The sequence below is a fragment of the Pagrus major genome, chromosome 15 (assembly GCF_040436345.1).
Source record: "Pagrus major chromosome 15, Pma_NU_1.0".
Classification (NCBI taxonomy): Eukaryota; Metazoa; Chordata; class Actinopteri; order Spariformes; family Sparidae; genus Pagrus; species Pagrus major.
The window spans coordinates 11,886,873-11,904,580 of record NC_133229.1 but is presented as its reverse complement, the minus strand read 5'-3'; the positions used below and the strand labels follow the sequence as shown (position 1 = coordinate 11,904,580).

At 42.1% G+C, this 17,708-nt stretch overlaps 1 protein-coding gene across 2 annotated transcripts in view; it reads right to left on the bottom strand.

The window, feature by feature from the left end:
• kif16bb (kinesin family member 16Bb) overlaps nucleotides 1-17,708 on the bottom strand; it is a 55,846-nt gene that overhangs the window by 15,302 nt on the left and 22,836 nt on the right. The window contains exons 18-20 of one of the 2 annotated variants that reach the window (XM_073481698.1): nucleotides 16,274-16,444; nucleotides 15,305-15,395; nucleotides 11,716-14,554 (exon numbers count right to left, since the gene is read on the bottom strand). In XM_073481698.1, coding sequence (XP_073337799.1) covers nucleotides 12,314-14,554; nucleotides 15,305-15,395; nucleotides 16,274-16,444 — 2,503 coding nt within the window. In that variant the 3' untranslated portion in view covers nucleotides 11,716-12,313. Of the gene's footprint in view, nucleotides 1-11,715; nucleotides 14,555-15,304; nucleotides 15,396-16,273; nucleotides 16,445-17,708 lie in introns of those variants that run through there. The other variant, XR_012180129.1, reaches the window with a different exon arrangement.

The window sequence follows — 17,708 nt, the reverse complement described above, 5'->3', positions numbered from 1 at the left end:
AGTCCCTGAACTGCAGGTGAGGCGCTGAAATAAACTAAAAGCCATCAGAGAAAGAGTGCACAACGTGTGCTGAAACGAATCAACTTCAGGCTTTAACACTTTACTGAAAGACTCTTACATATCATATTCCCATAGGGGATAATGAATGCCTAGTGAGTGAATACCTTTATTCCACAGTTACCAGGGAGCCCTGATTGCTCCAGACATTTTGAACGATACCTCATTCCTGCAGCCACCTTGTCTGCAAAGCCAGGATGTGCTTTGAGGAGCAGAGCAGTCCAGCCACTGAGATATAAACTCAATAACACAGTGATTTATTTTCTACAGCCATTTGGTCCAAACCAGCTGGTGAGGCCGGAGACAAAACACAGCATCTGGCTGGGGAGACTGTGGACCCTGTCAGTCTTGGTATGTGTAGATGCAAAAGCATGGATGTGCGTGCATGCTGTCCACACTGAGCAGACGAGTCACAAATCGCTGCTTCCATCCAAGCGCCAGGGACAGTGTGCCCATCAGCTTGGCATGATTATGGGCGTGAGAGAGGCTCTGATTGTGGGATGCTGGAGCGTGAAGCCGCTGGAGAGGAACAGAGTGGGACGTGGCAGGGCCAGAGAGGAGGGATGGAAGAATGGAGGGGAAGCCCAGCTGGCGGCTGCTTCTAATTGGGCTGAGCAGGTTTCCATGGCTGACCAGACCCATATGCAGTGCGGATCTAAAGAGCGAGTCGGCCACAAGCAAAGTAGCAGGGCCGGCCAGGCTGCAGGGGTGGTGGAGGGGGGGTGTAAAGGCGGGCAGGCGGGTGAGAGGCCAGTCACACTCCAGCAGTCACAGCCTTTTTTTCCTCTTTTTTTTTTGTGACAGGGGGCAGAGAGAGCCAGCTGTCACCCCCTGACAGGAACACACACACTCCTCCATGTGTAGTGATAACACAGGCAAATAAAAAAATAGCCACATATGAAACAACTACTTTAATGAAAGCATCCAGCTCACCGAGGGAGGGGATGAATCAGCCAAAAAAAAACACAGCATGAAAGACAGAAAGGGACCTGATGAGAAGAACCAGAGGGTGTGAGTGTATCACATTCTTCCCCCTGGATATTTACGGCATGCCATTGGAAACAATTAGAAGTGATTAAAACGGAGGTGAGCTGACAAGGAGAGCGTGGGTCCCCCCCCTCACCATGCCTGTTAGATGGGGGTGTTGGTGCATGTCGTGCTTAGGGGGCGAATCGATTCACTCCACACTCTCAGCACCATTAATTAATGATCTGTTCTCTGTATTGTACAGTGACTGGCTGTCACGCTGTACTTTCTTTCCCCAACTTCGTTCCATCCTCGCTCGCCTCGCTCTCCCGAGGCCCCTCCGTACGGCCCTCTTTTCATTTCACAAAGACATAACACAACAACAACAACAACGGGTGCACTTAAACATAAACGCTGACACAAACAATAAATGTACCAATAAGGATTATAATATTGAAACAGAATATATGTTTGCATGGAACATAAATTCTTGGAGCGTCATTCACAGGCCTTTGTTTTTTATTAATTCCTTCCCTTTACAACCGAGCAGATGTCTGGAGGGCAGACCGCAATCCTGTTTATGAGAGAAGAGAGAGGGAGAAGAGGAAAGGTAGGAAGTCAGACCTGATGTACAACCCGTGGCTCACTGCTGCCCCCTACTGTATTAGCAATAGCCTACACACAATACACTGCACAGGTTTCTCCTTGAAAAGAAGCTTTAACACTGCCGTCTGAACAAACTAAAACTGAGCTCCCCCCATAGCACAGGGGTATTTATTCAGTCGGTTGGACTGTACATGCTCCATGAAGTCTGGACTCATCATTTGGATGTATGTTTTATTACTATTTAGGCATTTATTTTTTATCCATTTTATTCCCCCCCCCCCATTCTCCAATGCCTTTACTTAAGGGTGCACTGTGCAGTTTTGGGGAAGAAATGTTAATCAGAAGAGAAAGATCTTCATTGACTGATTTTTTTTATGCCTAAACAAACTAAATAAACAAACTCTCTGTTCCCATGACTGAATAAACCGAATAAACAAGCTGACCTTAAAGGACGACACATTTTCATACTGTTTTACTTTGTTTTTATGTGGCAGACCCTGCCACCTTTCTAGCTTCAAACAGTGTTCTGGGGACCTTATTTTCCACTGAGAACAGCTTGTTTATTCAGTTATGGAAAAGATATTTCTGAGTTTGTATTATCACCTCATTAATATTGTTAAAATTCTGAGTTTGAATTTCTTCTCCAAAACTACATAGTGCCCCTTTACCTTTATTTATTTTGTTTACTTTGACCATAACCACTAAGATTAGTATAATTAATATGATTTGTAATTCTCTCTCAGGTACACTTTTCTTTTTCTTTCAGCCTGTTGTCTCAAACAGCACTGCTGATGCAATGTTTTTTTTTTAGCTCAGTTAGCCGTGCAGCTAGCAGTTCTGACTGCAAGCACAGGACCTTTACTGGTTTATTGTGTATGTGCAATGCAAAATGAATAATGTTTCTTTGCACAATTTTGTATTATAATTTTTAAAAAGTCTTGTTTTCTAATTATTTTCTTATAGCTGAAGGTCTGAAGTGCGATTTCTCCCCACACAAATGTGTCAACACCATTTTTATGTGTTCGTGCACAAAACTCCACTTTTACACTGACTGGTCTGATGTTTCTTCAGTTAATTTGACATTTTCCACTAACCCCGGAATTTTAAACCATTACTCGAGACATTTAATTATGTGAAACACCTGTATTACATTACCTTCATGCCCACTCAACCAGATACTCCTGTGCAGGCGGGGAGTTGGAGCGATAGGAGTGACTGCAGGAGTCTCCAGGGGGCTGGGAGAGACAGTAAACTAAGCCATGAGAAAAATCAGATCACCTTGAATTTGCATAAACAGTCTTCAAATGGCTGCGCAGAGGGTATAAGTGTTAGCCATCCAAGCCCGAATAACTCCCATCCGTGGATTAGTATTGGGTTCACCCAGGTCATTTAACACTTAAGACAGTCTCTAGGGAGCCTATTCATGTTGGACAAATTGTTTTGCCTTTACAGCAGCTCTGCGCTGCACAGGGGTGTTAGTGGAGTTCTGAGGAGTAATTTGCCGCCTGTAGTGAGGGACACTCTGCACCCTGTTCCCTCCATTCAAAAAGCGGGGCCAAAAATACTAAATGGCAAAAGGAGCAACATCCGCACCAATTACATGGAAATAGTCTCTGTCTGGGTTAAGGTCCCGAGGATGGGCTAAAGACCCGAGGAATAATGAGCGAGTACTCTTCGTTTCCTTCTTTTTGCTTTAAGCAGAACAGACATTAGATGACATATGGAACACAGAACTCTGTGAACCAGCATGGAAATACGAAAAGTTTGCAAAGGTGAACACAGAGTGTCAGGTTATGAGGGGAATCAGAAGGTTATCAAGAAACTCAGTGGATGAGTGACCTAGAGAGAATTGCTTTTGTTGGTCAGGACTCAGGAGTCAGTGTAGCCTGGCTTAATGACACTTCTCTATTCATCACTGGGTGTAAACATCCTTCCCATCCTACATTATACACTTATTTACACTAGTGTTGTCACGATACTGGAAACTTCAATACAATATACTGTAAAAATATCGATATACGATACCATGTTTGATACCATGCGAAGGAATTGACATTGACAGCATAGAATTTTAGATTTTTATTAAAAGACAAATAAAATATGGCTTGTGCGTGTTAAACACAACAGCATCTGAGTTAATTTAGTTCTGACCATTATGTGCATCATGTGTGACTTCGTTATCTCACAGATGATGTCATCGGTTCATCAGAGTGGGGGCTGGTAACATTATCATACATGTCAAATCACTGTCAGAGAGAAGAGAGGCCAAGAAAGCGCAGCTGGCATCGGTGTATCGATACTGCGGAAAATGATTATTGAAACGGTTTCAAATATTCAGAATCGATAAGTAAAGATATATTGATATTTTTTTGACAACGACATAAAGGACATCTGAAAGAGCAAAGAGAAGCTGGAAAGTCATATTTATCCCATCTCTGTGCTTTGAAGTGACTCCCATCAGGTGAGCCAATACTAGTTCTGGTCCAAAGCAGCAATTATCTCTGCAGAAAAGCATATGCAACAAAATGCATCCCCAACTGAATACAGTACCACTGAAAAATAGATTTGTTGATAACTAATTATGCATAACCCCTGCAATTTATAACACGCAACGTCTCCGGTAACACTTAACTTCTGGAGCTTGATTAATGGCACCATGCTGGAAGCTGGAAGCCTCGAAATAGGAGGTGAGGAGAAAGAGCTCACATCACCTGCATCAGCAGTCTGGACCTGCTCCTTCTCTCACAGCTCTCATAAAAGAAAAACATGCAGCAGGTTTGGAAAACAGCCTTGTCCTGATTGTCAGAGGGCTTGTCGCAAATACCGTGTTTGTCAAGCCCCAGAGGAGAAAGCTTTGGTGATAGCGCTCATCACAACCATGGCACTTCATCTGCTGTTGCCAGCCACACTTAGTGCGAAAGATTGTTTCATCACAGAAGGTGATAATCATTTACTGTCACTCTCACTTACCTGCAGATAATCATCTACTGCTTTACATACCTGCTGCACATATAGCCACAATACATCAGCAGAGCTTTGATAGGGTTGTTGATTAATAGCTATTATGAGTTATTACTTTGGGTTCTGGGATTTTATGCTTTCATAAGTCACTTGTAATTGTAATTTGGTAAAAAAAAAAAAGTTGCAGCTAATACAGCTGCTCAGCGATGGAGGACGGTGCTCCAGTACAAGCAAGCAGTCAACATCACAAAGCATTTTGTTAAGCTAAATGACAGAACACAACTATTAAAGTAATTGCATTTGTGATGCATTACTTCTATTTCTGTTGGATGTCTAATTAAGTAGCTTACTCATTTCTTGTGTGAATATATGGCTTTATTATTTGTTTCAATTACAAGCCTATATAAAACATGGCAGAGATTTATCAGCGTTGTTGCAATTTGTTGGTGGGTGGTCGATTACTTGATAACCCTTAATGATTTTTTTTTAAAATGACACTTTTTCTTTTATACCATTGGGACCTGTAGCACAGGGTTGGTACATGTTGGCAGAGAACCATTGATATGTTCACATTTGTACGTGTCATAGGCCAATTACCATATCATACCACACGTCATATCACATTCACAATACACGCTTATGACCTGACTTTCATATCAGGTGGTGGAAGGGATGGTGGTGGGGTTACAGCCAGAAGGCTACTGAGCCAATGACCAAAGTTCGAGACTGTGTTTCAATAACTAAATATTGAGTGTGAAACCACTCAATATTTTTAAAAGGAGACCTCGGGACAATTTCCAGCTGTGTTTGATGTGACAAAAAAAGATCGCTGTAGGTATTGTAATTAACATTTTCCTCATTAAGGATGTATTATTTTGCAAGCTACCTATCGGCTATTAATCAGAATGAAACTTTTTATGATCAGGCCACTCGATTGGTGGATTATCCTGCAGATATTGCGTTCTGCACATCACTATATATGTATGAATAGACTAAAGCAGTAAAATTTAGGGAAGGAATAGCCTTCTAAAGCCTCTGCCCCTGACAACAACACTGATGTTCCCTCTCCATTAGCACATATAAAGTAGGTAACTCATTCTTTGTGATTTTCACAGTATTAATCACACACACCAACTTTAGCTGAGACTGAATCAGCATTTACATGGCGATGACGACACAATCCTTTGCCTGTGAATGAAGTGAGAAGTTTAAACACGGCTGCCACTAAAATAGAAGTAGGCCAGAGTCTTTCTAAATGAACTATGCTAACATGAGGTGCATATACAAACAGCATCTGACTACCAACCATACTTATCACATCCACAGGTCCCTCAGCCTATTTACAGTACAATGAGCTGACTTTTTGATTGGACACCCGTAAACAGTTAGAAGACTGAACTAACATTTACGCCAATACCAACCACAAGAAAAGAGCACATCGTACAAAAAGAAGTCGAACATATTAACACTACAAAGGTGTTTTTCATATGACCGTCGTAAAACCTGAGCCAAACCATGGCACAGTTCTTGTTTAAAAGGACATGCTGTTTTTGACTCCTTTACAAGTTTACTTTGTGGGATATGCAGAAAGCTTTTCAGTTAAGCTCTCCTCATGAATATTTGAAGTTCTATTTCTTTTACTTTTATAGGGGACTAAAGAAAATCGTGTAGAAGCACATCTGCTCAGTGCAGCTCCTCATCTGTGCAACCTGCTGCACGGAGCCTCCATCTCATTTTATTACAACATAATCAGAAATACCTGAGGTCTCAAGAGACTATGGTGCCCTGCCAGTAGCACAAATATGACTTGGTGCTGCTTATTCAAAGTGCTAGCTTGTGAGCTGCATTTATGAATAACAGAATCACACAAAAGCAGCCACACAGGCAAACTGAAAGCCAATTAGCAGTGGAACAAACTTTTCATGTGAGTAAAAAATTAGGTAACTAACAGAGTTGAGCCCTCCAGCAATGTAAAACAGTGATGTGGCTGAATATTTTATCTAAACTTAGTCAAAGTTCTCTTATGAAGAATATTCTTCCATGAATGACTTAATCTATGTATATATTTTCTAATCTCCATCTGTGATCCCATCAAAATATAATCAAATCAAGCAAACTCTTATTACTCCTATTACCCACAAGAGCCATCATTCATTTCATTCATTTGTGGGCTTTTTACCTATTTTTTTACACTTTAAAAAAAAAAAAAAAGAAAAATCAGTTTAAGCTCAAATCATCACCACCTGCATCAAAACTCCATCCACAATCAGAACATTGCCCTCAAATCAAATGTCTTTACTCGCTGGCCAATGTTCCAGAAATAAAATATTATCATAAAAAGTTGTGGAGAGCAATGTGAAATGGAGTTCAGTTCAAACAATCCAGTGAGGACTGAAGCTGATCTGAATATCAAAGTTTGATACTAACAAATTGTTAAAAACTAAAGACTTTTTAAACTAATTTTGACATCTAAAACTTTTGAATTTATCTATGAGCCGAAGAAATACCTCAGCTTCCAAGACAATCACACTTCCATTAAAGTTTTCATTTCTGTTTGTATATACACCACACTTGTCATAAGACTATAACCAATGGCCGAAATGCAGCCTCTTATGGAGGTGCCGGGTACAGTCACAATCAACAGATGGTGAGCACTGCCTCTTCCCCCCCTAGGGCAACAGTAAAATTGAGCTTGTGAAATCTGTCACAATCCATGGTGGTAAATGTCTCGCAGTTCCTGCAAATGCTAATGAAGCTCGTATGAGGTCCAAAACTGAGCAGAGAGAGATGGAGTCCAATTTAAAAATGACACTGTGTGACAAACTCATCCTTCTAGAGGGCAGAGAGTTTTCTCTGGCCCGCGGACAGACGTTCACAAATGAGAGCCGCTCAAACATGCCAGTGACATTCAGGTCGCCATTGTGTCCGTCTCCTTTGAGACTCCCCTCCGACACGTTCCATCGGAGGCCTGGGAAAAAAAAGCCTGCCATAGCTGGCAAACACTAGCTTCATTAGATGGGAATAAAGTGATGAAGCCAATTACATTCTGCTGCTTTTGAGCGAAATTATTTTAAAACAGTGGGGATGTACATACTGGACATTAAAAAAGGACTCCACTCAGCTGGAATTTAACTTGAAAAAGTGGCCTTGACATAAAATCTTCAAAAAGAGACTACTGATGTGACTTTCGGTTTTCATGTACTAATGAACATAACATCCAGAAGCCCCACTGCTCCTCTACACTTTAATAAGCGGCACCAAAGTTTCAGTCATTAGTTTAAAGTTTCCGATCCACGCAGAAGAGTTTCTGTCAATAAAAACAATGTATAGCAAAAGTTAAGCGTGTGCACCATAAATGTGATCAGTGATCTGATGACATGATCTGATGACATTTGAATGTGTACGGAGTTGATCTACAGTATGCTCTGACCTCGTTCAGCACAGCAGAGATTGGGGAGTGACGATTATAACTTTTGCCCCCAAACCACATCAGATGCAGAGTCTGACGACCATTATGTGGAATCTACTACAGTATGTCTGCGTTTGGCTATCCCCCTGCTACAGTGGTGGCTATACATCTTCTATTGACTTACAATCAAACCTATATGCAATTTACCTACACATCAAAATCACAAATTCATGGGTTGGAGCGTATCATATCTTTTTATGAAACATTATGCAGCCTGTTAAGTCTGATGGCGATTAGCACATGGGTATGCAAGCTTAATTTGCTCATTTGAGCAACCGAGTGTAGCAATAGCACAGACCATAGAACAGGAAATGTGCGCAGATGTGAATGTAATTGCCATTATGTGGCAAAATCCTTAATGACATGTATGTAGCTAGAACAGGAAAGTAATCATGTATAAGACAACATCTCCTTAGCCAGTATACAATATTATCCTCTGCTAGAGACTTCATATTGCATCACAGTCTCCAAAACAGTTAAAATATCATTACCAGATGTTCTAATTCCAGATGTGCTATTCTGTATACCAACATACTGGCTTTACTATACACATGTATTACTTTCTTCCTGGAATGATACGTCCAAAAACGTCTAAAATAGACAAAAAGACGAATAGTATCATCCTGTACTTCATAATCAGTGTCACAAAAGTTTTTTAAAAAAAAAAACTGAGAAAACTTTCCTTATTCCTACCAGGAGGCGCTAAAGAACCAAGCAAAGCTCATTAACACTGTGAAGAGCATTAGCATTGAAATGCTTAGCTACAAGCACTTCCATCTTGCTGATAACAGCCATCGCTTAAGCACACCAGCGCCACAGAGCCAAGAATAAACATGTTAGCACAAGCAGCAAGTACTTTGGGTTGTTGAACTGATGCATCGGTCCCCTGGCTTCACAGTGGAGAGAAAATAAACCAGCTGTGGTCACACATCACAAAATTCCTGCTTTCAAAATGCATTTGTGGCCTGAAGGTGATTCGACACCTGGAGCAGCTGCCGGGCAGGTAGCTAAAACACAAATCTCTGCTCTGCAGCATGATTGGACTGTTGGCAGCCAAGCATGCTAATAGCAGCAGGAGATTTAGGTAGTGTCTGCAGAGTGTGCGGATATTCATGTCATGAGCGTAGCAGTGCACTTCAATGTGAGCAAGCTTACAGGCTGCACTCCATTCGTGAGTGTAGGTGTTTAATCTCCACGAGACCAATTCATGTTGTGAATATGAGCAAGAATATCACATTTAGAGATGATACAAAACTGCGTCAGTATCAAAAACAGTGTGAAGCTGTTTTTCAGGTAGAATTAAGTTAGAAATTGTTGATGTGCATTTTAAAATTCCAGCCACTGAACTGCAGTACTTGGTCCAAGGTTTTACAAATTGCTTTTATCCACACACAGGTTTGTCTTTGCAATATAGGGCAAACCACCACCAGCATTACAAATGTTCTTTGCTGATTTTCTGGCCTCTTCCCTCTACATTGGGAAGCCAGTTTCTTTGAAAGATTAGTTCTTGGCTTAACAAGATGTTTTTTTATTCCAGAGCGGAATCTAATTTGGAACCAGGAAACTGACTCTCCAGGCAAAAGGAACAAAAGAAGATGTGTTGCTTTTATGTACAACAGTGATTAATTATAAAACAATATAATAATCATCGGGACCAATTTTCACATACGCGGTGGGTCGTGGATTAGCATTCAAAACCACTGCAGATAACACTTATTGAATTTTTGTGGCTACTACAGGCAGGCAGAAAGATCGAGATGGACGTGAAAAAGATTTAGCCCATCAACAGCTAAGCAATGAGAGAACTGACTGGGTCACGTTCACATGCTTCCAAAGGAGGAGGTAAACAAATTATCCTGTTATGTGCTGTCAATGACCGTGAGTATTAGGGCCGGAGAGCCCAGTGGGAAATCTCACACAGTAATGATTAGAGATACTGAGCCTGCCAGTTTATGTGTATCTGCTGTCTGAAACTGAGCACTTCCCCTTAACCAGCCTGTGCCTGAAGAGAACTCATGTCTATTTTAGACAGCAACCAGTCATTGAAGTCAGATAGCAGCGTTTTGCCATCAACCTATAATTCTCCTTGACAATTGATAAGGAATAATTCACTAGTAGCATTAAATATTACTCACAACCTTTCAATTTACATTCCCTAATTATTGTTTCACACACTGAAGGCATCACATATGGCACAGGAGAGGCAACAAGGTTATTGAGATGTTAGCCAAGTGCCTCAAGAGGGAACAAACTCCCCAGTCCACATTCAATATTGCTGCAACCAAATCATTAGAATAAATGCTGGCAACGTATGTTTCTGCAAACAGTGGATATGATGAAACCAAGTTTTTCAGTTTTCAATTCTATACCGCCAAAAATGCTCCGTTTATGATCTGGTTAGGTTCAGGTACAAAATCGTTCCATTGTCCCGTCAAAAATAACTGTTTTTTGGCTGCAAATTGTCCTGAGATCTCGCTAAAAATATCCAGTGGTTTCACATGTACAAATGTTGAAACAGCATCTCGAACTGCAGTCTCATGCTTGGCACAACTACGTCTAGCCATCATGCTACCACCATCCCCTCCTGCTCCTGGGATGGAAGTCAGCTCTGTAATCTGATTGATATGACACGTACTGTAGAGATGTTGATATGATTCATGCGAAACATACAAATTTAACATATCCGTGTTTTGAAGAAACATACATTTTATTCCGGCAACAGGGCTGCAATATAGCATAGCTAGATCAACCACTTAAAGTCAGTGTTTGGTGACAATCGATGGCCTGTTGAACCCTCCTCTTTTTCAAATACAGTCACTATTTATGCTCTTATCAGCAGGACGGTCTCATTTTGTATTTCATATTAAACTGGGCTCACTTCAATATATCTGGTTTTGATTTGTCTGGCGTTTGTGTTTTATTCACAGGAAGACATGATACACCATAGATGGTTTGAATGCTAATTAACTGTCTGGAGCAAAAGGGAGAAAAACAACCCTTTCAACATCCCTGAGCTTTCATCCTGGCACAAACCTTACCACTACAAGGTGTGATGGGTTTCTTCATTCGAGGACAAATCTCCATCCTTCATGCTGGAGCAGACAAGAGGACTGATTGCACTATATTGCCCCTGTAATTTTCCATGCTGGATGGGGTCACTCAGTCAAGAAAAAGGAGCAGATAGTGTTTGGCTCCGACTCTCGAGATGTGAATTAGACTCGAGTTCTTTCACAGAGATGCAGCACGATCAACCTATCCAAAATTTAAAGCAGTTCTCATACAATGAACAAGTCTTGTCCTGGAGTGGACAGTGTTGACTAGCTCCAATGAGCAATTGTGCAGGGACTAACTGTAGTGGAGGATCACCTTGACCCTTAGATACAAAGAGATCTTTGCAGAGGTGAGAGTGGAATACAGATTCAGAGTCCTCGACGGTGAGAAGGAGGCTGAAAGGAAAAAAGGAGCCTGTGCCAAAGCTAATATCAGAGGAGGAGAGAGAGAGAAAGCCTGACTGAGATGATAGGAAAACAAAATATGGAACAGAGAAAGCAGTGAAATGCATCAGACTCTGAATTCTTTGTTTTCCGAAGTTAAAAAGGCTCAACTATCAGAGCTCATCTGCATTCTAAGTGATAAACAGAACTTCAGAGCAGCAGTGGATTTACCTTCCTTTTATTTTACAAAACACATTCACACATTTCAAGAGAACCTTTTTTTATATAAAATATTTGAAAATGGCAACAACTTTAAGTGACCATGACAGTGAGATAAATTGATCAGTTTGGTCATCTAAAATCTTTTAAAAATACTACAATGCCCATGTAACAAATGAAACAGTCACAAACATGTTTTTTTTTATCCTCAATGAGGTACCTTCAATCCCTAATTATTTAAAAACATCCCACTTAAACAGAATACTTCTTCGACAACAATAATCATAATATTATTATTATTATTATTATTATTATTATTATTAATAATAATAATAATAATAATGAGAAGGTTCAATGCAAGAACAAAGAAATTCCAGAGTTTTAAAGATAAAACATTCAAGTGCTAAAGCAATGCAATATTAAAATATCAAAAACTTCTAGAAAAAAAACACAGAAACTTCTAAATAGGTCACAGATTTCACTGTCACTTAACAGTGAAGCCGTCCTTTGCACTGTCTGGTTGGGATGCACTTTTGCCATTCCTCCCTGCGAGTGAGAGTTTTCATGCTGGGCTGTTCATTACTGGCTGTTCGGGCCTTGATCAGACATTTGACAAGTGATTAATCAGGCAGGCGGCCTCAGAGGAGCAACTGAAAGTTAATTTCCACACTTCTGCATGCGGAGACGAGTTTGAAACATGTGCAGGCGGGGCAGCTGCCTTAGTCACGCTTTCAGGGTGACCTCTGCCCCTCACATTTGCGAGGATTACATCCAGTCTGACAGCTCCGCGCTCGTCTTCATCATGCACCATCACGCAGCGCACATCTGAACGCTGACGAAGGGTTAAGTCATGGAATTGGGCACGGCGGGGAGCTATGGTGACGGAGCATGGAGCTGGGTGAAAGACAGCATCCTCCTGCACCAGACCGAGGTGGGTATCGGTAAGTAAAAGCTTGGCCAGATGCTCAGTGTGGGTGCTGGGGCTGCTGCACACCCCCACACCTGTGTAGAGTAGTAGCTGCACCTCTCCCACAGTGACTGTCTCTTGATCCATGTTAGAGTGAAGAAGGTAAACAAGATCCGCAAGACTCTTCTGAAACTGGCAGCAAACTTTTAAACCAGCATCCAGCAGCAGGTCTGGCACATGGTTCTCCCAGTCTAAAGACATCTTCATCAAGTCTCCATGGAGCAGAGGGTGCTCAGAGACCCTGCTGTCTCCAGGGCAGATAATACCAAGTATGGCCCAGCAGAGCTCTTTGGTAAGCTCCTGGGTGTAGGTATATACACCCAGGATGCTCTCCTCTGTAGTGCCCATCAAACGCAGACTGTGGCCTGCTAAGCTTATCTGCACCTCCTTCAGCTGCAACAAAGGGAGGTGATGGAACAAAACCAGGAGACCTGAATCAGTGGTTAGGGTGTAGAGACCAGCGTCCAATAGGATCAAGAGGGCAGGACGAGGCTCTGGTTGGCTACATTTAGCAACATTCAACCAAAAGAGAGCTACAATCTTCTGGGAGGTGAGCACTGAGGTGGAGATGATGGACTGTAAAATGTCCATCAGATTTGAAAATGGCAGAGTTTGCAGGTTTAACAGGGAATCGGGAAATTTGATCCATGTTTGACGGAAGATTTGGACATTCGTTTTGTTCTGCTGAGTCTTTGAGTTCCCTGATGCCTGATCTTTGTCCTCAGGTGCGTGGGTAACCTCCGTTTCACTGGTGAGTTTTACTGGCTCTGTGATCAGTTTGTCTACTCGTTTTACATGAAAACCAGTCGTGTCTTGCTCTTGTGGTAATGACACATCCCTGATATCCTTACTCCTCGTCAAGATATCTTTTGGAATTAGCACCACGTCATCTGGTAATTCCTCTGCCTTGCTAAAAGTTTGTGTTGGTGTCAAGACTGGGAGTTGTGTGGCGTCTGGATTAATGCAGCCCTGAATCATCTGAGCTGCCTCCTCGGGCTGAAGCTTTTGAGTTATCTCCATCTGAATGTGCTGTATGAGCGGTAGTTCTTTCACCATAGAAATAATGTGACTATCCTTGATCAGAGAGAAGACAAAGCTTCCTTTAACCATGGAGAAGATTTGGCTGTCGTTGACTACAGAGAGAACATTACTTTCCCTGACCAGAGAGACAACATGACTGGACCAGCGGGCCCCAACAGGCTGTAGTCCCTCCTCCCTGACCTGCTGAAATACTGTGGGAGAGCTCAGAAGAAGACGCCCTGCATCCTGGACAATCCAAGAAACTCTGCTTACCAAAGACCCCAGCCCTGAGTTTTGAACTTTTGCCACTCCCGGGATCTCCTTCAAACCTCCAGGTTCATCCGTCTCTCCACAGCCGAACTGGCCCTCGAAGGTAGTTTCCTCAGGTAGACAGCAGGCTTCCTGACTGCTAAGAGGCTTTTTGTCGAGCCGAGAATGAGTGCTGGTTGGTGGGAGGACAGACGTGGAGCTAGTCCCCCCGCTGCTCTGCAGGTGGGACGTGCTGCCTAATGAGCTCCCACCAGAGCCAGGTCTCCCCTCGTAGCAGTCAGCCACGACACCTTGGATCTCGTTAGCATTCCCCTTTGGCTTGGTGCCACATCCATCACGAGGGCCCAGGACACTTGTCTGCTGGAGGCTGGCATCCCCTGACCAAACCTCATCTCCCTCATAACTTGCAACTCCGGCCCCACTCCAAGCTTCCCTCCACGACCACTCAGACATGAGCCCCGGCCCTGATTTATGACACGAGTCCCTCTCCAGCTCCTGGCCATCCCTGGTGCTTACCCCACCCTGTGGTGTGTCTCCATCCAACTTAAAATTAGTGTGAGGGACAGGATATTTTCCAGGTATGGCCTAGTTTATATTGTGTAGGTGGATGAGAAAGGGAGAAACAATAAGGGGAGGTAAAAGTGAAAGATTTTATGCAAAATAATTCAAAAATCATGTTTGTTTTACACAGCTTACTACAAAATAATAACTGTCACTGCTGTGAAGGAACTCAAATAACCATTTCACCCAGCGCCCTTTTTAAACATATATATTTATGTATTCAATTATATTTGAATACGTAAATACATGCGCAAGAAAATGGAGTGAAGAACAACGAGGTGCATGTATAAACAGAGATATTTCAAAAGTGCTCTCATTGCAATATGCTTTCACAAAATGAGTGTCATTTTCTTTGAAACCCCTACAGGAAAGTGTAATAGGGTTTAAATATGTGCATAATAAACAAACACAACAAGCCAAGGGAAAAAGTATTTCATGCCTCATAAAAATTTGTATTGGGTCTGGCTTGAGTGTGTGCGTGGGGGGTGGAGGATGCGGTGGGTATTGACATTTGCTCTGCTTTGCAAAAACAAAAAGGGACTACTACTTCAGTCGCACAGTGGCAATATAGTGTCTCGATAAACAAAAACCGCAAAACAAGGTCTCCCTATTGGCCCACTGTGTTTAAGCTTTATTCAATTTCTTAAAAACAAATTGAAAGACATACTCAACTCCATGTGGAAACTACCCATGGCATATTGATTAAATTCTTATTTCTACTATATTGAATCAAGAGTGTGAGGTGTAACCGTAGCAAAACGAGTGAATACATACTGTGGTCATGAGCTTCTCTATTGTGGCAGAGGTTGGACAGCTGCTAGGCACTTTGGACTCAGCTGTCTCCGTTGACAGCACATCCATCCGGCTGAAAAAAGGACAGTGCAGATATGAAATAATACATTTCATATTCTATCAGAGAACCAAAATGGTGTTTTGATACGTGGAGGCGTGTGCACAATAAGGCTGTGTTTATATGCTTATACATGCTGCCAGGCCTCTTTTCAACGGCAGATTCAATTATTTGCTGTGGTGTGACACTGGAGACTTTCAAACTGTTTGCAGGCAAAAGACAAGACTGCAATAACCCCCCCCCCACCCCCGAACAGCCCCCCTTCACAAAAAACATCCATTAGATTCGAAAAGCAAACAGCCCAAATGGCTGGATGAGATTAGAGCCACTCTACTAGCTGTGAAATTAAATAGAATCTGTGCATGTTGATTTGAGGATTTACATACAATACTCAGCACTCTGGAGGGGGGGTTGGGGGGGGGGGGGGGGGGGGGGGGGGGGGGGAGCAGACACCAAATATACAGCTCAGAATGATTTATGACAGTAAACAGCGGCTTTGGCTCAGCTTTTGTGTTTTGCGGCAGGTTGATGGGTGGAGGGGGGGAGCGGGAGCACTAAAGCATTGACAACATCAACAAGAGGAGCACAGCGCAGGTCCTCGCGACGATTAAGGGATTTTTTGCAGATCCTGAGGATCAGCGCCGAGGATGCCCTGTAGTCAGCTTCGTTTGTCTACTCACATGAATAAATGGAGGAACACTGATCTGGGATTCTCAGTCTAAGAAGCTGACCAAATTTTCTGGATACCATTTCTTCCAGTCACACTCATTGCTCACATGCAGAGGTTTACACTGTTCTTGCCGTGGAATGACTGAACAAAACTGGCTAACAAACAACACATTCATTAACATCACCGCAGAGAGCGCAGTTCTATCGCTTCCCCCTTAACTTACCCACTGCCAGTCTCCTTTATCTCTGCCCCCGTTGTCTTCTCTTCTGCTCTCAGTTGATGGGGAGCCCCACTGTTTTCTTCCGAAAGTCTTTTGATGTCACGGTTGCGTCTGTTCTGGCTTTCTTGGACCTGCTGTTCTACCTCCTGCTGGTTGAGCTTCTCTTCCATCCTCCTAGTCACCACGACATGCATGTACACGTTAGATGAAGAGTCAAACATCCTTTCATATGCACCCTTTAACACACCTCATACCATATATTTCCAGTTCATTTTGTGGCCGTTTTTATGAAACTCCAAACCAGATAGTTCAAAGAGCAACCTGGGATATTGGCTGTACATAAACAGCTTGTTTACCGCTTGCAAAAAGGTTGTGATCGGATCTCACATTCAAATAAACACGTACATCAATGGAACAAACTTTTACCCAAAAAAAGAAATATCTTCATGTATAACATTTGCTGAATAAATAAGACGACCTAAATACTAAAGAATTTGTCAAAGGCGAGGTTTCACAAAGGTTATAACGTTTCTCATATTTCCACAACTCTAAAAACTGAGCAATTTTTTAAAGGGAGTCTGGGGACTTTCTCCATGTGCATCAAAGAAGTTGTCTATATTGGTCACTGCTTACTGTACTTGCCAAATTTGACATGTTTATGGTCTTCTTTCATAAATTTAGTGTAAATGATGAAATTAGTTGAAAAGTGTGTTCAAACAGCACTTTAGACATGAAAGCATACAGACTGGTACAGTGATGCCGTGAACTGACTCTTTTTACAAGGAAAGAACCAACTTAATGTTTTGCATTTAATGCCAAATTTACAAGAATGCATGAATAATTTTGAATTTGTCAGAGTTTCACAAACTTTTGCCATTTACTCCTCACTTAACAACTCTTAAAAACCAGTGATTGGGTGCTTCATTGAAACAGTATGTTCATAAATATCTGCTTCTAACATTGGCAGGTTAAGAGAGCCCAAACACATAGTTTGCATGACAGTGAATCACATGAAAATCAGACAGGCAGAATGGATTATTACACCATTCTGCCTGTTGCTGTGGCTTCTTCTTGTTTTGCGGAGGATGTCAGTCGTGTAAGGCTGTCCTTCATTTGGTCTGAACAGCCTATATCACGGACCAAAAAGCAAAAAAAGCAAGCACCTATTGTATTTTATTGTCAGGATGCAAAATGGTACTTTATGGAAGCCCTGAGACTCAAGGACGAAAAAATAAAAGAGTAGCTTAAAGTGAGGTGATAGAAAAAGAGAAAAAAAAGACATCACAGCTCTCAGAGCTTGATAGGTTTGCAGGTAAGATTGTTTTAGCTACTCTAGGACACATTAAGTGGCACTGGAGCTCCAAGAGTGACGGACGTTAACCAGTGTAAAAACACAGTTGCAAGAGGTTGTAATGCTTGTAATCAAAGCCTGTCAGTG